This window comes from Lissotriton helveticus, chromosome 2_1 (assembly GCF_964261635.1).
Source record: "Lissotriton helveticus chromosome 2_1, aLisHel1.1, whole genome shotgun sequence".
Lineage (NCBI taxonomy): Eukaryota > Metazoa > Chordata > Amphibia > Caudata > Salamandridae > Lissotriton > Lissotriton helveticus.
The window spans coordinates 1,518,609,201-1,518,635,688 of record NC_136059.1 but is presented as its reverse complement, the minus strand read 5'-3'; the positions used below and the strand labels follow the sequence as shown (position 1 = coordinate 1,518,635,688).

At 47.8% G+C, this 26,488-nt stretch overlaps 1 protein-coding gene across 2 annotated transcripts in view; it reads right to left on the bottom strand.

Annotated features, from left to right (window-relative positions):
- The window catches only part of LOC144818744 (uncharacterized), a 397,421-nt gene that overhangs the window by 316,538 nt on the left and 54,395 nt on the right, over positions 1–26,488 (bottom strand). For both annotated transcript variants that reach the window (XM_078676448.1, XM_078676447.1), the window contains exon 5: positions 16,630–16,746. In XM_078676448.1, the coding sequence (XP_078532574.1) occupies positions 16,630–16,746 (117 nt within the window). The remainder of the gene's footprint in view (positions 1–16,629; positions 16,747–26,488) is intronic.

Sequence of the window (26,488 nt, the reverse complement as noted above, 5' to 3'; positions counted from 1 at the left end):
CTACCCTCGTCTGCCTATGCCTCTGGTTATGCCATCTTACTAGTCAATAGGTGTATTGCTTGCCGCTCTCTCTGTCACGAAGGCTCACTTGTTTTCGTTTTGTTTGTAGAAGGTTTTATCTCTTTGTGCCATCTTTCCGCGTGTGCAATTTTCCTTCAGATATGGAAAAGTGAAAATAAGATTTTAGAATGTGTTACACTGCTTGTAATGTCATTGGTCTAGTCATCCATTTACTTCCTTTGTATAATGAACGTTAACGTTTTCATTGTCAACAATTTACTGTGTACTTGTATGCTTGCACGGACCAATCTGATGCTAATAAAGAGATTTAAAAAAAAAAGAAAAAGCAGAGTGGTGGAAAACAGAAAGGAAGTGGAAACGGTAAAGAAGAAATATGGTGAAGGGGCGGGGGAGAGAAGCAACCATAACAAGAAAGAACGGCAGGGGAAGCAGGAAAGAGACGCCACCTCCTCTCGCCACTGCCGCCGCTTAGAAACCTCTACACGTCACGTGTATCCGTGGCCTGAGTTCACCTCGCTGCATGTTTGGTAACATGTATGAAAACCTGCCCACGGGGGCCCAGGGCCTCCGCGTACGGGTATAAATAGTAACATTCGAGGGCCTGGGGTTGCCCGGGGGACACAAGGCGCAGCTCGCTGAGCACCTTCCTCTCAGACACGGACTCACCTGCCCCTAGGACCCACCATGGGGTACTGGTGCACACCTGGGGGCCATAAACAAGGAGCCCGCTGGAGGTAAGCGAGGCGATAACAAGGCCCAGTCCCCTTATAATGAATGGATGGATGAATGTGTCACTTCTGAAATGCACTAGCCTTGCTTACAAACTGCTTCGGTGTTACGGGCTGGGGATACAACAACACCCCAAACTTCCCACAGAGGTCACGCTGTAAACCTACATCCAGTGCTTGAAATGGAAATAGAAAAGTGCAGGCACTCCCAACTCATGAGTACCTGTTTGCTACAGCACCTTTAAAAGTACAGCCCCACTGCAGAAAAGTGCAGGTACTCTCTCTTTAACAGTAAATAAGTGCAGGTAATGGTATCAGAGAGTACCTGCCCATTTAAAGCACGGCTTACATCCTTCAATCCATGCAGCCATGGGTCCTGGTTACAACTCGGCTGCTAAATATATCTGGGACCAAACTCCTGTTCGCACCCAACTCAAGATTCAGGGGGGGCAACTTTTTTCTTTTATAGGTCCGCGCAGTGCTCACATATGCAGCACTGTGATGTGCAAAGAGGAGGAAGCAGTACAGGGCCATATTTATAAAAATGCAGATTCCACACTCTGCGCTGGTAATACTGTTAAGTGAGAGCAGCACGCAGCATTAGTAGCCGCAGGCTCTTGTCAATGATACCACATGCAGGGAGTTATGGAGGCCCCGCCCCTCACGACCGTGGCGTGTAATTAGAAATCCAATTGAAACGTAATTGCCGTGGGTGCTGCAGTGATGTCTTTAAAGACTCTGCTCTAATTTGGCTGTTTTACAAAAATACGGTTCTGCGGAGTCAGATGCTGCACGTAAAAATCGATAGTACTCAGTAGTTTAAGGCTGATCACTCAGAGACAGGCCGGGCTGTGGCAAGAACAGGGCTCCTGGGTAAAAAATATAAAGCGCTTTGTTAACTTAAAAGCGCTTTGTTAAAGTTGTTGTCTGCCTACAATTAATAAGCAAAGGCTGAACACAGTTCTGGTTTCTTTCACCACCATTAAAGAAAACAAACGTGCGCGCGACTCGCGCTAAAGAAGGAGGCAACAGGGGGAGGGAAGACAGGGGGGGCCTGCGCCTGTTTCCCTTGCGGGAACGAGCAGGGGCACCATATGTTTGCAAGTTAATTACAAACATATGGTGTCCAAGCTCGCTCTCGCAAGGGAATCGCCAAACGTGCACGCGTTGTCATTGAAGGCAATGGAACGGGTACACGTTTTTGGCTGAAAAGGCGTATCGATGACTAAAGGTCTTTCTCCTATGTAGCGCATGCGCGCTGCGTAGGCGAGACCTAACTAGTAGGAATCTGTAAATAAAGTAAACAGCGTTTCAAAGTTACAAGCCCAGGAGTTGTAATTCACTCAAATTGAAGAAAGATGACTTTCAGCATCATTAGCGGAGATTGCCGATAACTACCAACCACCCCCTATTAAAAAAAACACAGGCACAGACCAAAAAAATCTACTACTGCTGTGCTTTCTCTGATATGTTTCTTGCCTAATCATGCGTGTGTGGCGTCTACTCACTGCTGAATGTCAGCCGGGGCAGGGTTAAGAAAAAAAAATCATATTTACTTTTTTTTTTTTGTTCAAAAGGAAAATTCGCCATGTGAAGGCTTACTCTAGCCAAAATATGCCTTGCTCAGGCCTGCCAATTACAAATTAATGCCACAGTGTGAGGAGGGGGTGGGACATTGAAGGAGGCGGGGCCTCATGCCGAGAGCTACCTAAGAGGCTCTCTGCCCCACACCGAGTCCCCAACCCCGGCACCACTCCCAGACAAATAAAAGTAAAGGGTCATTGAGGCTGAAGCTGATGCCCTGGGGTGTTTTCACACCTTTTAATGGACATGGGCTGCTTACAGCCTCCGAAAACGAGCTGAAAATCGACTGTTTACAGTGGTTTTAAGCTCGTTTTTCAGCAACCGTGGGTTTTCGGGTCCTTACCGGGTAACTGTGTGAAGAGAGCCGAAATCGTCTGACAGACAGTGGCACCGTGTGAGTTGGCAGGTATGCAGGAATAAGTATGGAAATGCGTGGAAGTTGTATGTCAAATGTGTGTGAGTTCCAGCAAAGTCATGACTGTGGGTTTTTCCCATCATTTTCACTAATCACTAGCTGACAACAAATTCGTCTGTCCATTTTCGTGCTGCATTCTGACAATGATTGCCAATCTACCATTGTCCTATGCTGCTGTTAATTCAGCAGTGACTTATTTGCATTTATTCAGAGCTGCTCTGGAGTTTGGAATGCGCCTGCGTCACATGGTGGTTCATGGCGATTCATGGCACTGGGTCCAATAAGACCCATTGGAGTCAATCACACGGTAGGGGGGTGACTGGGCTTGCAGATGGCCACATGTGGAGACAGGTGTAAAATGTAAGTGAAGACTACATGAAGGTGTAGCAGAGTAAGCCAGCGCTTGACAGGAGTTAGGATGAGGTAGAATGGGGCAACAGTGAGGCAGGGCGGATTGCAATCAAGGTGAATCAGAGCGAATATTAACGAGTAAGCATTTGTAAAAACAAATACATAGGATGTTGTGTGTGCATGCCTGAGAGCTTACATGTTACAGTGAGTGTGCCTGTATGCAAGAGTTTTGTGTGCAGTGTCCGGTTTACTGATGTTAAACAGATTAGCCTTTTTGTTAAATAAAGTGATATCATGCTGTTTAATTTTAAGGATTCTTAAAGAGCCCACACTATTTGCTATTAAAGTGCAAAATGTAAAATTATTAAATGTCTTTCATGTGCCGTGCACAGAAGTAATCTTTGCACATGTAAAATGTGAAATATAATATTAAATGTACCCTGCTGTTCATATAACAAAAAAATACTCCATAGATTCCAGAAATGCTTCTGTGACATCATGCAAAACTGCACACCAAGAAAATCTCGATCCCAATAAATGTGTTCGCCTAGCCCTGCCCCTAAGCATCACCTCTAACTCCGCCCCTAGTCCCACCCCAAACCCACCCATAGTCTGCAACTCGGTTTGGAGAGTAACTGCACTAATTTTTTCCTAGTTAAAGCACTGGACACCTTACTGGGAACACCCACACCTCCAATGGACATCACAAAAGGCTGTGGAAAAATCTGGACACTAAGTGACCCTCCACAGCTGGAAGGAAAATGCTACTTACCCAGTATGCATCTGTTCTTGGCATATAGAGCTGTAGAGTCATATGCTATGCATAGATCGTCTTCTAGTGTTGGGTCCGGATGTTTGCACTTCCTCGAAGAAATCTTTAGAGTCACGAGGTAAGTGACTCCTCCTTTCGGTGATAGTGCGCATGGGCATCAACTCCATTGTTAGATTGTTTTCCCTCAGAGGGCGATAATGGAGATAGTATGAGTAGTAAAAGGAGATGTCCATGAATGCATGTATCCAAGTAAGATGTTACTGCAACAGGAATAGGTACCTGGGGAGGTGGGTGGGTGCATATGACTCTACAGCTCTATATGCCAAGAACATATGCATACTGGGTAAGTAGCATTTTCCGTTTGAGGCATATGAGCTGTAGATCATATGCTATGCATAGACTATATAGCAGTTATTTCCAAAGTGGTGGCTAACCTGTATTTGTTGCAGAGGTCTGAAATACTGTACGTAAAACTAACTGACCTACCCTAGCTTGTTGTCTTGCTTACACATCTACACAGTAGTGTTTTGTAAATGTGTGAGGTGTAGACCATGTTGCAGCTTTGCATATGTCATTTATTGGTATATTTCCTAAGAATGCCATAGAAGCCCTAGAAGCCCCTAGTTTGCGTGTAGAGTGTGCTCTAGGGGGAACTGTTAATGTTCATTTTGCTTTTGCGTAGCAGATTTGAATGCACTTGACTATCCACCTTACAATTCCTGATTTTGATATGGGATTGCCTTTGTGTGGTGGAACAAAAGCGACAAAAAGTTGATTTGTGTTACGGAAAGGTTTTGTCCTTTCTATGTAATAAGTGTGTGTTGGGTACATTTTGCTACTGCATATGGTTGAGGGAAGAACAAGGGTAACTCAACAGATTGATTGATGTGAAAAGCAGAAATGACTTTAGGAAGGAATTTAGGATTAGTCCGAAGAACTACTTTATTTTGATGCATTTGTAAAAAAGGTTCTTCTATAGTTAATGTAAAGTTTACCCACTATTCTGAGTGATGTGATAGGCAGCCACCAGGAAAGCAGTTTTACATGTGAGAAATTGCAGTTCACATTTGTGCAATGGCTCAAAGGGTGGACCCATTAGTCTGGTGAGGACAATGTTGAGATTCCATATTGGAGCAGGTGGAAGTCTCAGGGGAATAACTCTTTTGAGTCCTTCCATAAATGCTTTTTAATGACAGGTACTGTAAAGAGAGATAGATGTTGTCTATTTTGCAGGTATGCCGCTATTGCAGCTAGATGTAAACGGGTGGACGTGTATGCTAAATTGGAACGTTGTAGATGTAACAAATAGCATATAATGTTTTGGACAGAAGGATCAAGAGGGTTGATATGGTTATTACAGTAAATCACAAACTGCTTCCACTTCGCTGAATAGCAGGCTCTTGTGGGAGGACGTCTAGCTTCCTTGATAATATTCATATAGTCTGGTGGTAGATTAAGACAGCCAAACTCTAGGACTACAGGGGCCAGGTCGCTAGATTGAGTTGGCTGGGGTCTGAGTGTCATATGTCTCCATGGCTCTGTGTGAGGAGATTGGGTGAAAGACTTAGTTTTTAATGAGGAACTACAGAGAGTTCCAATAGGGTTGTGAACCATGGTTGACATGCCCATGTGGGAGCAACTAGGATTAGTGTTAGGGACGCTAGTTTGAGTTTCAGAACCACTAATGGAATGAGTAGGAGAGGCGGAAAAGCGTAAGCAAATATCCCTGGCCAGTTCATCCATAGCGCATTGCCTTTGGACAATGGGTGTGGATATCTAGACGTGGAGTTTGGGCATTTTGCGTTTAGGTGCGTGGCGAACAGGTCTATGTCTGGAAAATCCCACATTTGAAAGAATGGGAGGAGAACTTGAGGGTGTAGTTCCCATTTGTGGACTTGCTGTGTCTGACAACTTAGCAGATTTGCCATCTGATTGTCTACCCCTGGGAGGTGTTCTGCTAGGATAGATTTTGGGATGAATGGCCCACCTCCAGATGTCCTCGGTTAGGTGGGACAGTTGGAGTGAGTGTGTTCTCCCCTGTTTTTGTATGTAATACATTGCTGTCATGTTGTCGGTACGAACCTGGACAGCTTTCCCAGCCAGATGGGTTTGAAAGGCTTTGAGGGCTAGAAATAAGGCCTAAATGGTTTGTGTGGAGCAACTTTTGTTGGTGACTCCACAGGCCTTGTATTGTGTGTTGCTATAAATGAGCACCCCAGGCAGTAAGTGATGTGTTCGCTGTTAGTACTGTCTGTGGAACCGGGTCTATGAAGGTCCGTCCTTTTGACAGATTTTGTGTGTTACACCACTGCAGAGAGCGATGTGTATTGCCACTTACCAACACTAGATCGGTTAATAGACTGTGGGGCTGGTTCCACTGACTGGCTAAGCATTCCTGGAACGGACGCATGTGGAGACTGGCAAGCGGGGCGATCATGATGCAAGATACCATCATCCATAGCAGTTGCATGTAAGCCAAAGCTGGAAGGGATTGATTGGGTTCATACTGGAGAACCAAAGCCTGAATGTTGCGAATTCTGGCTGCGTTGGGAAACGCCAGAGCCTTTTGAGTATCTAAAGTGACTCCTAGGTAGTTCTGAATATTGGCGAGCTGAAGATGTGACTTTGGCACATTGACTGTGAACCTTAGTCGATGCAGTAACTTGATGGTTATGGAAGTGTATTTAAGACACTGTTGGTACGTGCTGGCTTTGATGAGCCAGTCGTCTTAAGTACGGAAAGACAAGGATGCTCTGTCTCCTGAGATGAGCAGCTACTACCCCCAGACATTTTGTGAAGAATCTGAGGGCAGTGGTGACTCCGAATGGGAGTACCTTGAACTGGTAACACAAACCTGAGAAATTTGGGATGAGCAGGGATGATTGGAGTATTAAAGTAGGCGTTCTTTAAGTCTAGAGTAGACAGAAAGTCGCCCTTTTGCAAAGAGGTAGTACCTGTTGAAGTGTTTTCATGTGAAAGTGGTCTGACTGTATGTAAAAATTGAGTTCTCTGAGATCTAATATTGGTCTGAGAGACATATCCCTTTTTGGTATTAGGAAGTAAAAGGAGTACACGCCTGACCCTTGGTGTTGTAGTGGTATGGGCTCTATATCTCCATTTAAAAGTAGAGACTGTACCTCTTGTTTGAGGAGGTGTAGATGATCCGGTGAGAGTTTGTGTGACTTTAGGGGAATGTTTTGAGGAGAGTTGATGAACTCCAGGCAGTAACCAGAACGGATAATTTGCAGAACCCACTTGTCTGTTGTTTTGACTGTCATGCTGGTAAGAAATGTGACAGTCTTACGCAGACAGATGTTAGGTGGGCGGGGGAAGGAGAGGTGAGTCACTGTTTTGTATTCGAGGGGGAGGTGCGTGTGTTTGAACCTCTACCTCTTCCCTTACCGTTATTTCCTCTGTAACGCCCTCGGAAGTAGTTCTTAGAGCCAGAGTGTTAGTTATTACCCTTGCAGATGGAGGTATTTTCTGAGGAAGAATTCTTGGACCCTCTCGATAGAAAGAGCGCCGAAAGGAACCACAGCCTTGTGATGGCCGAAGCGCCCCCATAGATTTGGCCACTTCAATGTCTTTCTTCATCTTTTCCAGTGAAGAGTGTACCACTGGGCCAAAAAGGTGTTCCTTATCAAAAGGTGTGTTGAATAAAGAGGTTTGAAACTCAGGTTTGAATTCATAGATACGTAGCCAGCGCATGCCTTCTTAAAAGGACACTGGTATTTACTGCTCTAGCAGCTGTGTCTGCAGCATCGAGGGAGCACCTGATTTGATTGTTGGAAATAAGTTGTCCCTCCCTTATCAGTTCTTCAGCTTTAGATTTTTGTTCTTGAGGTAGATATTGGAGCAATTGTTCCATCTTGTCCCAATGCGCACGGTCGTATCTAGCTAGCAACGCGTGTATGTTGGATATGCGCCAGTAGTTTGCTGCCTGAGATGCGATTCTCTTCCCGAAGAATCAAGAAGCTAGATTCCTTTTCTGGGGGTGGAGCAACTCCTGTGGTTTGGGAGTTAGCCCTTTTGCATGCGTTAGACACTACTAGCGAGTCCAACAGTAATTGCCCCCTAATGGGGGCAATTACGCTGGGTTAGATGGTACTGACATTTTTTTTTGTCTAACCTAGGGGTAATGATACGTGGGGACTCTTTCCTTTTGGTGCTTGTTTGCCGTCCTGGGGCTGCTGTGTGCGTTTTCTCGCAACAATCTTTGGAACCAGCTAGGGGCCGGATTCGCACCCACGCCTCGCGGCTCCCGCTCCGCGGGACCCGCTTCGCCATCAGACCCCGAGGTCTGCACAGGACCAACTAGGGTGCAGCAAGGGCCGAGCAGGGCTGCGAGCGCGCAGGGACTCGGTGTTCCAGGAGTCCCTGCTGGCCGATAGAAGACACCTGGCCCGCTCTCCCTGCTAGCCCCGCCCCCCTGAGCACCGGGGGATTCAAAGCCTCACCTGATTCTTTGCTTTGCGGGACTCTTTCCTTTTGGTGCTTGTTTGCCGTCCTGGGGCTGCTGTGTGCGTTTTCTCGCACCAATCTTTGGAACCAGCTAGGGGCCGGATTTGCACCCACGCCTCGCGGCTCCCGCTCCGCGGGACCCGCTTCGCCATCAGACCCCGAGGTCTGCACAGGACCAACTAGGGTGCAGCAAGGGCCGAGCAGGGCTGCGAGCGCGCAGGGACTCGGTGTTCCAGGAGTCCCTGCTGGCCGATAGAAGACACCTGGCCCGCTCTCCCTGCTAGCCCCGCCCCCCTGAGCACCGGGGGATTCAAAGCCTCACCTGATTCTTTGCTTTGCGGGACTCTTTCCTTTTGGTGCTTGTTTGCCGTCCTGGGGCTGCTGTGTGCGTTTTCTCGCATCAATCTTTGGAACCAGCTAGGGGCCGGATTTGCACCCACGCCTCGCGGCTCCCGCTCCGCGGGACCCGCTTCGCCATCAGACCCCGAGGTCTGCACAGGACCAACTAGGGTGCAGCAAGGGCCGAGCAGGGCTGCGAGCGCGCAGGGACTCGGTGTTCCAGGAGTCCCTGCTGGCCGATAGAAGACACCTGGCCCGCTCTCCCTGCTAGCCCCGCCCCCCTGAGCACCGGGGGATTCAAAGCCTCATTCCTATTGGTCTAAACTATCTCCCTGCTAGCCCCGCCCCCCTGAGCACCGGGGGATTCAAAGCCTCATTCCTATTGGTCTAAACTATCTTTTAAGTGGATCAACACTCCGCTGCGCAGGAGCGCGCGGGAGAAGCCCGGGACAAGGGCGGGACCGTCTGTGGCCGTCAGGGGCCGAAGGAGGCTGGGCTGGGCCCACTTATTTTTTCCTGCACCCTCTTGATACTAACTGACCCTGGCCACGGCCATGCCCTCACCGGCTCCATGTGAAACCCCACTAAGGGTGGGCGGATCTAACACTGGGACCTTGGATAATTATTTTAAACCTGCAAAGGGCGAAGGGGGAAAAGAAAGCTCCTTAGAGAAGCGTAGGGCAGAGCGTCGCCGCTCTATTGAAACCATGAAATGTAGACCCCTGAGCGAGATAATCCCTTACCCCATCTCCCAAGAGGAAGGCACCCCCAATGATAGTCAGGATCCCTCAACCCAAGATGGCGTCCCCCTACTATTAAGAGATAGCATCACCACTCCTGGTACACTGTCCGGACAGATCACGGAGCCCATCCAACCCCCAATCTCTACCCATATGATGGTTGACTTGGTTACCCAAACCCTTCCTCCAGGCAAAATCAACAAAACTAAGCCCAAGCAAACTGTAGTGGCGGAGCTTCATGGCCCCCCACCAAGTAAGCGTAGAAGGAGGACGAGGGGGGGACAGGGGAAAACGAAAATACCTCACTCAGACTTCGGGAAAAAACATAAGTCTGCACCTACCCTAGGCAGGGTTAGAGAGAATGTGCACATTGAAACCCTTCCCAAAGATACAAGCACTATCTCTGTTGTTACCAACAGTGATTTAGGGGGTAATCCGTCCATTACAGCACTGGGGAGTATAGAATTTCTACTTCGTTCACTTTTGCTGCCCATCAGCGAAAGTTTGAAAAAAGTCGAAATTAGGCTTACTATCCTAGAGGCAACACTAACCACTCTGAACACCTCGGTTAGTAAGCAGACCAGAAACATGGGGTCTAATCCACCCTTGGGAAACCCCCCCAACATACAAAACCCTCCTTCTAACATAGGAGATTTACGGGGTTCCAATGTAGGAGCTCTGAATGGCACTGTCACTGCCCCCCCTTTGCAGCCACTTATGGCTATCCCTGTTCGGACCCCACGTAGCACTTTAAATACTATGCCTCCTCAGAAAATAAACCCTGCCCCCCATAGTCTAGAGCCAGGAACAAATCCTGGGCCACCTCCCACTGTTAATAATTCCTCTTCCCCTCTTGACCGGCCTGTTCAAAGACTACGGAGACCTGATCTGCCACCGGAGTCTAATAGCCTTATGGTGGTTTTAGCGGGAGCCCCCCCTTTACAAAGGGGTGAAAACGAAGATTTTCAATCTCTTAAAAAGAAAGTCATTAAATGGCTAAATTGGAATAGACCCCTACCACCACATTTTAACAATGAGATTATTATGGTCAGAAGGGTCCCTTGGTTGGGGAATACGAGGAAAACAATAATGGGGGACTGCATAATGGTGTCCTTCAGGGACCCTGGTACTGTTTTACACATCTGTGCAGGGTCAAACAGATCATTGGACTCTACTATACAGACTCTCCCAGTCTCTTTCTTTTTTCCACCCACTCGCAGGCAGTATGACCCACCGCAAGGCAATTGGACAAGGGTGGAACAGAGGCCTAGGCATAAAGAATATGTTCAGCGTTCTAATTACCAGCTACCTGAAACACCTTTTTTCCACTTTAATCGCTTTAACTGCCTGAGCGGGCTTGATGGGGTGGACTGACTGTCCTTCAATAATTCTGCGACCCTGGACAATGGTCCCTGTGATCCCGCTAAGCCATCTGGATTCACTGTTGACAACGTCCCCGATGTAACAACTGGTGCAACATCTGGAATTGCCCCCTCTCATGCTTCCATCACGGCAACTCCTGTCATTGAACACTTAAGACTAATCTGGTGGAACGTGGCCGGACTGGCCAACAAGCTGGCTGATCAAGACTGGGGATCTTATATTGAGACTGGCGATGTCTGTATGTTCCAGGAAACCTGGGCAAGGGAAGACTATGGGCACCAAGGCTACCAGTCATTTTATATCCCGGCCAGGTGGGAGGGTAAAGGTCGCCCTTCTGGTGGGCTCACGACCTGGGTGGCGTCCCACCTAGGCTGTGAGGCCACACGGTTATTGACCCCCTCCGACGATGTCCTTGTGGTTCTACTGTCCTGGCCAAACCAAGCGAAACTTGCCCTAATAAACATCTACTCTAGGCCGGTTGGAATTGCTAGGGAATCACCTACCTTAGCCGAACTCTCGGATTATCTGTCCGAAATACCAGGAGATCTACCCTATATAGTGGGAGGGGATTTAAACTCCCATTTTGAGCCACTGCCAGGCCTCTTAGAGGGCTTTCCAATAGAAGAAGAGCTCAGGTGGTCAGTGCCCTCGGTAGAAGCTCCCCCTCCGAAGGCATGGACTCCTGTAGCATTGCAGATTACAGCTCTTACTCTAAGGTTTGGAATCAGAGCCTGTAATGGGCGTATTGGATCCGACATACCAAGCAGAACCACCTATAATAGAGTGGGAAGAGAATCCCGCTTGGATTATGTCCTGGTACAGATAGCGAACTGGCCAGCTATACAGGATTTCAGGGTTATGGAAAGGCTAGACAGCGACCACAACGCCCTCGAACTTGACCTCATTCACCCCGGCTTTCAAACCAGCTTAATGCCCGGGGAGGGGAGCAAACCTGAACTCCTATTGGAAAACAACAGGAGAAGAGTCAGGTGGGAACAACTGGCCGCGAGCGAGGAGAAACTCCCGAGGCTCTACGCAGGGCTGATTTCCACTTTTGAAACTGTGGGAGATTTAGCCACCGGGGTGGGTAATAAAGATTCACAGGCCAAATTATATCAGGCACACGAGGACCTTGTTAAGGCTGCGGCCCCCATCCTCTTTAGCAATGCACAGAATCCAAGGAGGGGGCAGCCACACAAATTTTCATGGTATAATGCAGCCTGCAGAAAGGCAAAAGGGGAACTCCTTAGATCCATCAAGGAGGGTTTGGGTGGGGAGCAGTTAAGAGAAAGGAGATGGGCATATAAAAAACTAATTGCCCATGCTAAAACCGAATGGGAGGAGAACCAATGGGAAGAGCTCACTAGGTCCTTAGCAACCAAGGATCATCGAATGTTTTGGAGATTAGTAAACGGGGGGTCGGGGAATCTCCTTTCGGCAATTGAGCCAAGTATTGCACCAGAGGTGTGGCAGGCACACTTTCAATCCCTATATAGCTCTCAGCCGGGAGAACCTACCAACGACACTGGAGTTGGTTGGCCCGATTATGAGGGGGATCCAATAAGATTGGACGAGGTCAAGGTTGCAATAGCTGGACTAACCTCGGGAAAGGCACCAGGTTTGGATGGCCTACCCGGGGATTTGTTCAAGCAGGAGCCCACTATCTGGGCCCCCTACCTTGTTACCCTGTTCAATGGAGTTCTTAGTGGCATGGAAATCCCCAGTACTTGGCTGGGGGCGGAGGTCGTCCCTATATTTAAAAAGGGCTCGCCTCTTCTCCCAGCCAACTACAGACCAATCAGTCTAATTGATGTGTCGCAGAAGCTGTTTGGTAGGGTATTGTTGAACCGGCTTCAGGACTGGGCAGAAGAGCTGGGTGTCCTTAGCCCGTACCAGGCGGGATTTAGAAAGGGAGTCTCCACGGTGGACCAGGTCTTTCGATTGAATATGATCTATTGGAGGACTGCGATATTCGAGGGCGGCAGCCTATACACAATTTTTGTGGATCTCCGGGCCGCCTTCGACCTGGTGCCCAGAGGGAAACTTTGGAGCGTTTTGGCCGAGATGGGCGTACCACCGGACATCCTGATAATCTTGCAGAGATTACACCATAACAATTATGCCCGTGTGAGGTGCGGGAGGTCCGGGGCACTGACGGATAGATTCCCCGTTGACCGAGGGGTTAGGCAGGGCTGTGTGCGGGCACCGACCCTGTTTTGCCTCTTTGTCAACGGGGTAATCGCCCATCTAAATGCCACTGAAGATACTGACGCCCCTAAATTGAACGGCAGCAGGGTGCCTGCAATCATGTTTGCAGACGACACCCTGCTGCTGTCCAAAACCCCAATGGGGATACAGAGGATCCTCGATTCGTTTGTGTCCTTTTGCACTGACAGGGGCTTAGAAATTAATGTGGGCAAAACCAAGTTTATGGTCCTGAACCCAAGACAAAAACTGCGGCCGAATCCACTTTTGGGAGCCTCACGGCTCGAGAGAGTTTCCACCTTTGAATATCTTGGTGTAACTCTCAATGAAACCATGTCTTGGGGATCACATCAGAGCAGGGCCAACCTCAAATTGGTTCAGACCACAGGGGGTATCACGCGGATGATGAACCGCTCCACATACCGCCCGTTGGGGCCGCTCATCCAGATCTACAAAGCTCAGGCCAGGGGCGCTACTATGTACGGTGCGGAACTGTGGGGACATATACCTTGCCGCAGTCTGTCCTCAACTGAGAATAACTTCATCAGGCAGATGGTGGCGCTTCCGGCCAGCACCCCACTCCTCCCCCTGAGACTAGATCTGGGTTTGCGACCAATAGCTGACGAACTAGGGCTGAGACCCATAGCCTTCTGGCGAAGGTTGTGGAGTAGTGAAGATCTTCTTGCCTACAGGGCAAAACTGATGGAGCTGTTATCCCACCCGAAAGCCCTATTGATCCCCTGGATAAAGTATATCCAGAAATCCTGTATGATCCTGGGGTTTCCTGACCTTTGGTCCAACCCGGCTAACGCCTCATTAAACATCTCAAAGAGAGCTTTGACCATCGCCTATCATGAACAAAAATTAGCCATGGCCTTAGTTAGCCGGGGCGAAGGGTCACTTACCTCTGTTTTTGTGCAAAGCAAGGATTCGTACAGGTTGGAGAGAGTTCTAGACGCTATTTCCCCCGTGCTGACCAGGAAGTTGTTTCTCCAATGGAGATATGGCACACTGCCTTTACGATCTTTTATCAGCTCCTGGTCAACACCCCCTTCCACAAGGCAGTGCCCGGCCTGTGCAGGTGCGGAGGAAAGCGATCTACACGTGGTTCTGTTTTGTCCAGTGTATAAGGCAGCGAGGAAATACTGGCTCCTACCATTGATTAGAAACTTGGGTTGCAGGGAGTACCTTCCAATGTATAGAATTTTAAAAACTGATGTTTCCACACTAACTGTGTTTGCAATAGCGAAATTTCTCACCAATGTGTGGCACACTCGAACCCGTATTTTGAAGATGCAGGCCCTCTCTTGATGTTAAGGTTTACACTTTTAAATGTAATTCTTTTAGCATGTAATTTTAAGGTTTTTACTGTATAAGAATGCATCGATTGATTATGCATGTCGATTTCATGTTGATTTATATATGTTTTATTGTATATCTTTGGTGGCCAACGGCCGAAATAAAGATTGAATGATGATGATACGTGCTCTGACAGGATCACTAAAGATATCATCCACATGTCTGATCATACCATTGAGCATTGGTAAAATGTGTGATGACTTTTGAGTAGTGCTAAGGTTCTCGAAAAGGAAATCTTCTTTGAGGGAATCTTTGTGGAGCAGCACCCCATGGTAACTGGCAGCCCTACCAAGCAATTCAATGTAACCTACACTGTTGTCTGGGGGAGAGTGTCTAGTAGGATACAGGTCAGGATCATTGCCTGTGGGGCAGTTAATGTTGTAGTCATCACATGGGTCTGCAGGTATTGGCTAATCATCGTCATCCCCATTATCATCCCCATCATCCTGGTTGTCATGTGTATGTGGTGAATGCTGAGGTGAAGTATGCACAGGTACAGACTGTGGAAAAGGAGGAGATGAGATAGGAGGAGGCAGAGGAGGAGGGGAATGGTTAGTACCGACAGTTCTCTTCTTCAAAGGAATGTGATATTCCTCTTCAGCATCAGTCCTTCTCTTCAGAGTCACTGTGGTGGTGATATGCCCAGTTTTTGGATAAATGTACAACACTTTCTGTTTCGGGTCCGGTTTATTGAGCAGATAGTCGAAACTGTGTTTTTTGTGGTGACTTCGGTACCTGCGATTGTTTCGGCGCCGAAGGTTTCAGTGCCGATGGTTTAGGGGCTGGTGTTTTCGAATCCGAAGTGTGTTTCGGTGCCGATGGTTGAGGGTCGGAGCTGGACTTAAGAGTTCGATCCGGAAGGTTTCGGCTCGGTTCCAGTTTTGGATTGGGGCTTTTCGGAGCCGGAAGGCTTTTTTGTAGGCTACAGAGCCGAGCCCGAAGGCGGGGCGTCGAAAGCGTGATCTCGGGACTATCCAGGGCCTGAGGGCGCAGGTTGATCCTGAGCCTTCTTTTTGGGGTGAGGTGGATGTTGGGGCGAGGAAGTTTCTGTCACAGTACTTTGTCCCTGCGGGATGTCATCATTCTGTCTGGAGCCGTACTCGGAAACTGAGATCGGTTCCTGCTGTTCTTCGGCCCCAATAGCGTCCTCGGCTTCTTCATCTGATTGAGGTCCGGGAATGGAGGCTGTGCGTTGACTTTCCATGTCACGACATCGAGCCAGACGATCGGAAAGTGTCTTCTTGGAGTGGAACGCCTTGCAAGTGGCGCAGTCCTGTTCTCTGTGCTCAGGGGACAGGCACAGGTTATACACTCAGTGTGAGTCGGTGCACAGGTATTTTGCATGGCACCGAGGGCAGAATTTAAAGGGAGCTTGTTCCATCGACCGCTAGTTGAACCGACGCGGGTAGGCCCGACGGCCCACCACAAACTTTCCCAAATGAAAGAGAGTTTTAACCAGAAAATCAGACACAATCGAAGAATAGTATAGTCGATCGGAAGCAATACCGTCGAGGTTGAGTGTCTTGCGCACCGAGGGAAACAGAAGGAACAGTGTTGAACCGGAGCGCAGCGTGTAACATCCGAACCCGGTGGCGGAAAAAAACAATCTAACAATGGAGTCGATGCCCATGCTCACTATCACCGAAAGGAGGAGTCACCTACCTCGTGACTGGAAAGACTTCCTCGAAGAAAAAAAAAGTGCAAACATCCGGACCCAACACTGATGGCGACCTATGCAGAGCATATGATCTACAGCTCATATGCCTCGAACATTACATTTTTGCACAGAAAAGTCTGCATATCATTCTTTTATCTAAGGATAAGAATTTTTTATTCCACACTACAACTATTCTTAGAAGCCCACGGCTGGTAAAGCCCAATGCTGGGGTTGCTGTATGCAAAGGCTGCTTCATTTTGATTCCACCTCGTCTCTTTCTTCCTTGACCCTACACTTCCTGTCTCTTTATCTCACTCTTGCAAGTTCATTTTCATTCCTGCTTTCTGCATTTGCCATTTTTTCCTAACTTTCTCTCCCTCTTTCTCTCTCCCCTTTATCCCTTTCATTTCCTTGCTCTGGGACAAGGTGTGTTGATGAAGAGTAAGTCTCAGTCTCCAAAAAAGAGTGCGAGTGCCCACCACTTGGGGTCAGAGGCACAATTTATCCACTACTATCACACAAATTAATGATGCTCATAGAAAGGATGAATGGCCATGCCATATTTAATTGAGTAAGCTGCAGGAAGTAAAAAGATCTTAACTCCAACCACATACCTGAGCTCAGGTCAGTGCTGCTATCCTCTACATCAACACAATCATCAGAAGTGACCAGTCCTGTAGTTGATTGATCATCCTTTCGCAAACACACATTGGTATTGGAAAATGGAAATCCTGGTGGGAAAAAACAAAAAATATTTAATTACTTAGGGAGCACTGGAAGTACAACAGCAAAGGGCTGTTTATATGCAATGTGTGGATTTAAATCTATTATTTCCACAATGATTATGGTGAAAAGGAGAGAAACACATATCTAATCTTTTCTTACCATTTAATCAGCATGTTTTCCATTGCTGGAGAGAAAAGAGGTAAAATCTTTTCAGAATTCCCTTCATATAAATTCCACTATTCAAAAGGGATTTAAATCTGCCGTAAGGCATTAGTTGCATCACAGAAAGACGCAAAACCACAAACCTACCATGCGCACATGTCTGCTGCCACATTCATGCCCTTAGGGCCCCTACCACCGTTAGTAAAAAGTTGGTTTCATAAACAGACATTATTGAAAGATGATGTTATTGGAGCTGTACAGGAAGTGAGGTCATGGTTTACCCTTTAACACAGAGAACAGTAGTAGTGCATTTACTTGTGTTAAGTGCAAGGTTAACATATCTCCTTCCTACCTGCGGTCGAGTCGACAGTAGACGAGGTTAGACGCCTTCTACCCACTATTTTCAGAGGGTAGATGCTGTATCCCCTGCTGCAAAGCTGGCTGCTTTCAGCAGAGTGCCACGTTCCTTTCCTACTTCTCACGGAATTCACAGAAATATGCTGAAATCCTTCTGGTGTAATTTTCTGACACCGGGACACTTTCAGTACCTGTACGTTGTCTGCTTTTGTTCTGAGCAGCAACGTGCAGGCAGGGAAGGGGCTTATCACATTCCAGCTTGGTCCATAACAAAAGCTGGAGTCAAATTTGTTAAAGTATCCTGCCTGGGAGCTACCGGGAGCCTCATACCAAGATGCAATGGAGGGGAACCAAAGGCTCACATCTTATCATTTCACAGGTACTTAAGAGAGAAATGCTTTTGACTTTGTTCAGTCTCCGTATATAAGAGATATGTGTACACTGTAAGAATGTCAGATGTGTTGGTCGCCCCAGTATTTACACAAATAATTTAAATACCACTATTTTGTTTTATTTCTATTATAGCGCTTTAGCACTACTCATCCCAACTCACAGCGCTCTACATAACAGGTACAGATTATATATTGACAATAAATCATATTTGTGTACATCAATATAAAGGATGTGTTACATAAGACAATGCAGGTTGCAAGGTCTACGTAGGAGCCACATGTCCTTCATGCCTCACTGTGCTATATTAGAAAGATTACAATTTAGGAACTGTAAGTAACAAAAGGATCTCGGTCTTAAAAGCAGTAACCTACTTATCCATTTACACAAAATAAAAACCTGTCATCTGTGTGTTACATAATGTGCTTTGCAGGAGACAGTAACCCTCTATGCTTTGATTCAAAACTAGGACTAGGCAAAATACAGATCTCTCCAGCAAATACGTTATCCTCAATAGTTATCTTACTTTTATTATTATTCCCTGAGATTTAGCTGGCACACAAAGATCTCTGCAGCAGGTGCCTTACTAAACCCCATAAACAATTAGGCAGAAAAGATCTACTGCCACCTTTCTCCTTGTTGCCAATTTCTTTGTGGCAGGGTTTAAAAAACTGTATAAGATGAGGCCCATATTTTGCGTCAGGGTTGCATCAATATTTTGGCACAACCCTAATGCAAAATCTAACTTGTTAAATATTGTAATGAGCTCAAATGAACTCATGCTAGACCTGCTAAACATATGTGAGATCTTAAGATCTGATGTCACTTCCTGTGAGGTCATGGGTTGTGATGCTACTTCCTGTTATGTCACATTCAGTCACGTGCGGTGATGTCACACCCATTCTGCCTAACTTGATGAGCCCCCCATTTCTTTTTTTAGAACTTGAGCCCTGCTTCCTACCGTTCGTCAGATAGTTCCCTCTGCTTCAATAGAAAATAATATAAATACCTTAATTTCTTTCCACCACCACATTTCCCTTTCTCCTATCTCCCTCTCGTCCTTGCTCTTCTTCTGCCCTTGCACTTTTCTTTCATTCTTCTCATCCCTCTTCACGTCTCTCCTTCTTCTTCCCTTCTTCTTCTACTATTTTACCTGAATGATCACACTAAAATGTCTTTGAATTAACCTGAAACATCACAAATCCACCTCATCACACCTCTTAAACCCTCCTCCTACATCACAAGCCTCTTTTACAAGGAATTGTTGCTCATTCATTTTTAGTGGCTACTTAAATTCAATGTTGTTTTTATACTCTAGGACATTGGGCTAAGAGAAGTTATTTCCCATTTAACACCACTCTGACCCTCATGGATTTTCTGCACGCAACCCATTTACATCATCCCAGGGCCATCTCCCTGTGTGATGGCATTAGTGCATCTTGAGAGATGGGTTATTCTCAGTGAGAAGACCTTATGTATAAAAGGTATGCTGGGGGCGGAGCTAGCCACGCCTGGAGATGGCCGCTCTGTAAGCGAGCTCCTCTGGTCGTGTCCAAATCCTGCAATTATCCTGAGTACATAACCAGACAATCGTCCCAAAATCACAGATACCTGCACTGGAAGATGGCGGCGACCTGTGGACCCGTTTTCTGCTGCCGAAATCCACGTTGTAAGGGGTAAAAGCTGCAGCGCTCTCTGGGCTGAGACGCGGCCTGTGCTGTATGGGTGTGTGCGCCCCGGCAGGTCTGCTACGCAAGCCCCGCGGGCGGAGACGAGGAAGCACTGCGGGTGTGGTCATGACACTGTGCGGCTACACCTGGCCAGGACTGCCGCTGCAATCACTGATTTGCCTTGCCCTTTGCTGCCCACCGCCTTCTCATGTGTTATAGAGGGGCGGAGGAGGAGACCGCGAAGTCCAGACGCCATCGCTGCCATGAGCGACGGGCGGGTCTGAGCGTGGACCCAACGCTGAGCGCGCTCCCACCGAACAAGCGTGTCCGCTGCTGAGGCCGCCGCTCCGTCCTGCACTGCTCCTGACGGTCCTGCACACTGTGAAGTGCGGAAAAGAGGTTTGCGGAAACTTGATAGCGCCACCACCGCAGGTGAGAAAGACACCGAGTGCGGCCTTGTGACGCTGAATGCTCCATTATGGTGAGATGACGGTGGTGATATAGGGGAGGAAACGCCTGTACACACAACGATCTGCCTGCTGTCTATTTGCTGTGAGTGTGGCGATACCGCACCTAACGTACATGAAGGAGAGTAAGAGAATGCAATCCCTGCATTTGATTCACCTATGCTGGATGTTTGCATCTGCGATTGTTGTTGCAGCTGTCAAGGTCCGAGATTAGTGCACAGACACTCGGGGCTTAGATTGTGCATAGACCATACGCCCCACTGACCTTGGAGCGAGTACGTTGCCAGCCTGAGCGGGGGCCCCACTTTGGCGATTTGCACCCTGCAGGCGCTGTTCCCCTGCGAACGGTGTCTCCATTGTGTAGGATCCTGGGGGGGCTGGTTGGGTGGGCCGCGGCGCCGCTTCAACCTCACCTGCACATTGACTATATCTGGCACAGACATACTGCATTATCTACCAACCCCTTGTCTGGTGGTTGTTGGGGGTGGCACGTTGTGCCCATGAGGTGACCTGCTGTGTAATCCTACATCAGCGCACCCTGGAGTGCTGAGACCCCAGCTGCGGAGACTGGGCTCTTACCACGCCATAATTGAAGATCCCTGCTGCTCATGAGAACCGCAGACTCTATGTTCGAGATTACCTAAGGCAGTGCAAGAGGATTATCTGGGCTGAGACAGTGCAAACTCATTGGCCACAACTGTTTATTCCCATTCAACACACTAGCTGCAAGTGTGAACAATTGACCCCCGCGAGGCAGACTTTGGGCGCCAACTCCAGCACAACCTGCTGCTCTAAATATGGGGAATTTAGACAGCAACCAGCCCAAATTGCATTTTGAGCAGTTGACGAAGCCAGTTGAGAATAACAGAGACGACCTATCTGGCAACCAGGCAAATACGTCAGCAGCGGGCCCTGACGTGACCGTAGATTTCCATTCTATGTTTCCGACGATCCAATCAACACTGTCAAATATTGATGGGAAAATAGACTCCTTAACCTACTGAGTCGATCGCATGTCTGAACGTCTAGATAGACATACGGAGAGGATAGACATGGCAGAGCGTCGCATTTCAGATACAGAAGATGCACAGCACCAAATGGGGAGGAAACAAGTGAAAATTGATAAGACCTTCACGGCAATAATGGCGAAGACGGAGGATTTGGAAGCAAGGTCTCGCCGTAATAATCTGCGCTTCATGGGTGTTACAGAATCGACAAATACAGGCAACATGGAACGCTATATTGAGACCCTTCTGATCACTCTTCTTGGCAGGGACACCTTTTTGGATGAGTACATTGTAGAGAGAGTGCACAGATCTCTCGCACCACCACCTCCACCAGGGTCGAGGCTGCGCCCTATAATTGCGAAACTTTTGAATTATAGAGACCTCGATGCGGCACTCCGCAAGGCCAGAGAACTGGGTAGTCTAAACTACGACGGGATGGATATTTCCATCCATCCGGATTTCATCTTGCAAGTTCAGGAGGCACGAAAGAAATTCCTGGAAGTAAAAAAGAAACTGCGTGAGAACAACATCCCCTACGCAATGATCTACCCGGCTCGTTTGAGAGTAACAAATGGCAGCAAGAGTAAGGTCTACAATGAGCCCAAAGAGGTGCTTAAATATTTGCAAATAAAAAACTCACAACCTACACGTCGGAAATCTCCCGGGGGCGAACAAGGGAGTACCTCTGATGTTGAATAAAGTTCGGCCTCCTCTGAGCTACTTGTGATTTTGAGACGGAGATCAAGGGCTGTTCCATGCAACGCTTTATGTGGACTCAGATAAGTACTGAACATGAAAGTTTGGTTTAAAAACTATTATACAGAAAAGAGGGCAATAATGTACACATGCATAGCACAGGTGCATGTGACAAAATTGTAATTTGCATCCAACAATCCATGGTTATAGCCCTTGATGTTACTAGGTTATGTTGAATGTATTATCATTTTTCTTAATCTTATAGGATTGGACGAACGAACCCCGCGTGACGTTGTCACTGGGGCTCTCGTCTGGTAGCTCCCGCCACCTTATGTGCTCCACAACCTCCTTTTTTTCATTATGGGAATGTTTGGGGGTGGGGGACATTGTTATCAGCTTATTGGGTTTGTCTTCGCTATAATTAGCATGGCAAAGTGGGAGGGGGAGGTAGGGGCAGAAAGTTCAGAAACATGGTCAGAGCTAAGAAGTAAGTTGCCGCATACACTGTGATATACGCATCCACCCGACGTTACCTTGCAATTGCAGCCACTCTCACAGGGGATGGATAGCAGGTCCCGGGCCACGAGAAAGCTGACGTTCAAGACGTGGAATATACGAGGTCTAAAACACCCACAGAAAATTTGTAAAGACTTTGCATACTTAGGATGTCACACTTACACCGTCAGCAACACTATGGGGAGGAGATTTTAATACCTGTATTGATCCCCTTGTGGATAGGCCCACATGTAATGATAGGTATGGGAGCCAAATCTACAAAGATACTCAAGGAAGGTATGGACGACTATGTTATGAAAGATATATGACGATTACGTCATCCTCACCGCAGGGAGAGCACCTGCATCTCTACCACCCACAACACGTGGTCAAGAATCGACTTCTGGATAGCCACTGTGTAGGTAAGCGCTTGGACTACTGCAATAACACACATGCCAAAAACCCTTTCAGATCATGCATCAGTCTGGTGAGAACTTGCCATCCCCTCCCACACCCTGCGACAGTATACATGGCGCCTGCAACCCAGCGCAATGCAAGACCAAGTATTTAAAGCTGAATTTCGATGGGCTATGATTGACTACTTTGAGCACAATGTGGACTCAGTGGATAGTACCAAGGTGCTATGGGAGGCTTTTAAGGTAACGATCCGCGGATTCTTTATTGGCAAACATGCGGGTATCCTCAAAGATGTCAGAAGACAACTATCCATTGTTGAAGCGGACATTACACGACTGGAGACCGCATACACAAACACCCTTGACCCCAAGTTCCTGGCTGATATTAGGGGAAATATTGATACTTACTAAAAGTTTGCAGAGAGTGAACTCAAATATATCTCACGCAGGTACACAGCACGTGTCTATGGCGAGGGAGGTAGGCCAGGAAGAAAGCTTTCCAGTAAGATACGCCTCATGCACACAACATCTTATATAACTCAGATAGTGGACACACAGGCCATACCCAAATACGACACCCCCTCTATTATAAGCTGTTTCTCAGACTATTACGCTTGTTTATATACTGCAGGGACAACCACATCTACCACAGAGATAAGTCAATACCTAGATGACATAGCCCTGGCATGGCTGTCTGATGAACATTGAGAATACTTTATTATAGCGAGATACAAGAAGCTATAAACTCCCTCCCAAATAATAAAGCACCGGGCATGGATGGATTACCCGGGGAGTTTTATAAATAATAAAAAGACTTATTGATTCCTAACCTGGCTGCCATGTATGAGGAGGCGTACGAAGATGACATGTTGTCTCCTTCATTACGTGAGGCATTATTGATCACTCTACTTCAACCTGATAAAGACCTGATTAAATGCGAGTCATATCGCCCTCTATCATTAATCAACATGGACACCAAAATACTAGCCAAAATCATCACCCTTAGACTAAAGCCACGAATGCAGAAGCTGGTTTTGCCAGATCAGGCAGGTTTTATTCCGCCACGTTCAACGACAGAAAATTTAAGGACCATATTTGCTATGTTCCACCACTTAAACCCGGAACTGCTGGGTTAGACGCAGCGAAGGCTGGAATGGCCATATATGTTCAACGTCTTGCGACAAATGGGATTCCCAGAGTCGTTTTTGAGATGGATAACATTATTATATACAGAACCATGTGCACGGCTCAGAATAAATGCCAACACATCTGAACCCATTAACATATATCGAGGGACGAGACAGGGATGTCCACTGTCGCCGCTTTTATTTTTCGCTAGTACTAGAGCCGCTAGTGTGTAAGATACGACAAAGACATGCAGATACAGCACTACAATTCCAATTACGCCCTGTTAGTATATCGCTGTGCGCGAACGATATGGTCCTATACACCAGATACCTGGATATTTACTTAAATAAACTTATACGAGAATACATTAGGTTTGAATATTTTTCTGGCCTGAGTATTAATTGGGGCAAATCAGTGGTAATCCCGCTCACCCCGGCGACAACTAAACCAATACTTTTTTTTTGTTGAAAACTTTTTATTGAATTTAAAGAACAAGAAAACAGAAAAACAAAAGAAAACAAGGCAGTACGGTACAAACGTGTCACCACATGGTTCGTGGGGGGGTATACATGGAAGCAGACATCATTGCATTCGAAAAATACTGTGGGGGGGGGGGGGGAAGAGAAGGAGAACAGAAGCAGACAACACATCTATATTCCTGCGGAGGAAACATCAGGTTGGGAGGAAGACAGGTCGGTATCAAATCCTGAAATGGGGGGGGTACATATATCACCACGGTATGCGTTCCACTGAGTCCAAATTTTCCCCCATTTGCCAGGCCTGCCTCGGGAGACATACACAGTCTTTTCTCGAAACATGGACCAGTCCATGTTCTGTTGCCATGCCAGAACCGTCGGAGGCCTCTGAGCGCCCCACAGCTGGGCAATGTCACGCTTAGCTATCATGTTACCCAATGTCACCCATCGAAGCTGCGCCTGGGTACAATCATTCGGTTCCCAGACATTCAACAAGCATCTCCGCGCTTCAGGCATCAACCGCACACCCGTGACCTCACTCATAACTTCATGCACGCGAGCCCAATAGCTCAGTACTGCAGGACATTCCCAAATGATATGTAGAAACGTGGCCACCATACCGCAACCACGTCTGCATAATCCATCCGTCGAGAATCCCATGTGCACCAGACGCGGACCAGTTACATACACCCTATGAAGAATTTTGAGCTGGACAAAGCGAAGGCGCGCCGGAATAGCCACCTCCTTAGGAGAAGAGAGCGCCGCCTGCCAGTCCTCGTCATCTAGCTCCAAACCATCACTAGTCCACAACTCTCGAAGGCTATCCAATAGATCAATCCTGGTATTGATTAATTTTTTATAAATGAGTGAGATCGTGCTATCAGGGACATGCCCATCCAGTATCCGATCTTCAAGCGGGGACGCCTCCGGAACGTCCGAGCCCAAGGGAAAAACAGACAGGACCGCGTGTCGGACCTGCACATATCTAAAGGATTCCTTATCATTCAGCCCATATTCAACTTTCATTTCCTCAAACGACTTGACCCTTCCCTTGATCCACACATCATCAACCCTGCTGATCCCAATCATGTCCCACCGATCGAACCCCTTCGACTGCCAGAGGGAGCCGAGTCTATCTGAAGCATAAAGCGGCGTGGCACGGGTCGGCTTGTCAGCCCATCCTGTAGCAGCTGTGGCCCGATGCCACACCTGCACGGCTGTTTTAGTGGGCCCCGTAAGCGACCTGACGGTCGACTTCGCGTATAGAGCCCTGTTGTAGTCACCACCGGGCAGCAACCATTTATCCATCGCAAAGGCCGGGTTTGGCGAATGGGCGTAGGTGCCATGGTTGATGGCCCCCAGCTGAGAGGCCCAATAATAGCGACGGATGTCAGGGAGAGCGATGCCGCCATCGTACCACGGGAGCGTGAGCTTCGAAAGGGCAATACGAGAACGGCCCCCCCATAGCAATTGCCGCTGGAGGCTTTCAATCTCCCGAAAATAGCTGGCCGGTACAACATCAAGCGTGTTCTGAAGCGCATAAAGAAATCGGGGGAGTGACATCATCTTAAACAACGCCGCTCATCCCAGAGGAGAGAGAGGAAGCCTACTCCACGCTCCAACATCTGCACGGAGGCGTTGGAGAGGGGGCAGCAGATTGCGTTCATATCGAAGCACAGGGTCCAGGGTGATAAAGATTCCCAAATACCTAAAACCTTCCAGTACCACCGAGATGGGACATCCACGTGGCAGAAGGGGAGCATCACCGGAGAGAACATAAATACAGGATTTTGACCAGTTGATAACTAGACCGGAATTTTTATGAAAAGAAGTCAAAACGTCAAAAAGGACAATCAACGATTTACGAGGTGACGTAAGGTACAAAAGTATATCGTCTGCATACAGAGATACACGATCTTCAAATTCCGGGGACCATCTAATGCCCTTCAAGGACGGTTCCCATCTCAACCAAGCCGCCAGGGGCTCCTGAGCAAGGGCAAACAAGAGCGGGTATAGAGGACAACCCTGGTGTGTCCCCCTACCAAGAGCGAAGGAGGTCGAGGCACGCCCATTCACCACTACCCGGGCCAAAGGGTCAGCATAGAGCAATTGCACCCAGCGGATAAAGGCGGGTCCAAAACCGAATTTACTGAGGACTGCCCAAAGATAAGGCCACTCGAGCGTATCAAACGCCATGGTGGCGTCTAAAGACGCCAAGATGGCCGGTGCCCGCTCGCGCGAGGACTCCATGCAGTCGTCGAAGGTTAAGTGCCGTGTTTCGGTGTGGTATAAATCCGGACTGGTCCGGGTGAACAAGATCGCCTATAACACATACCAGACGATTGGCGAGGACTTTGGCCAGGATCTTAGGTTCAGCATTTATCAGGGAGATAGGTCTGAAGGATTCACAACGGTTACGTGGCTTACCCTACTTATGGATAACTACTATGGAGGCCAGTCTCTGGTCAGGAGGAAGAGACCCC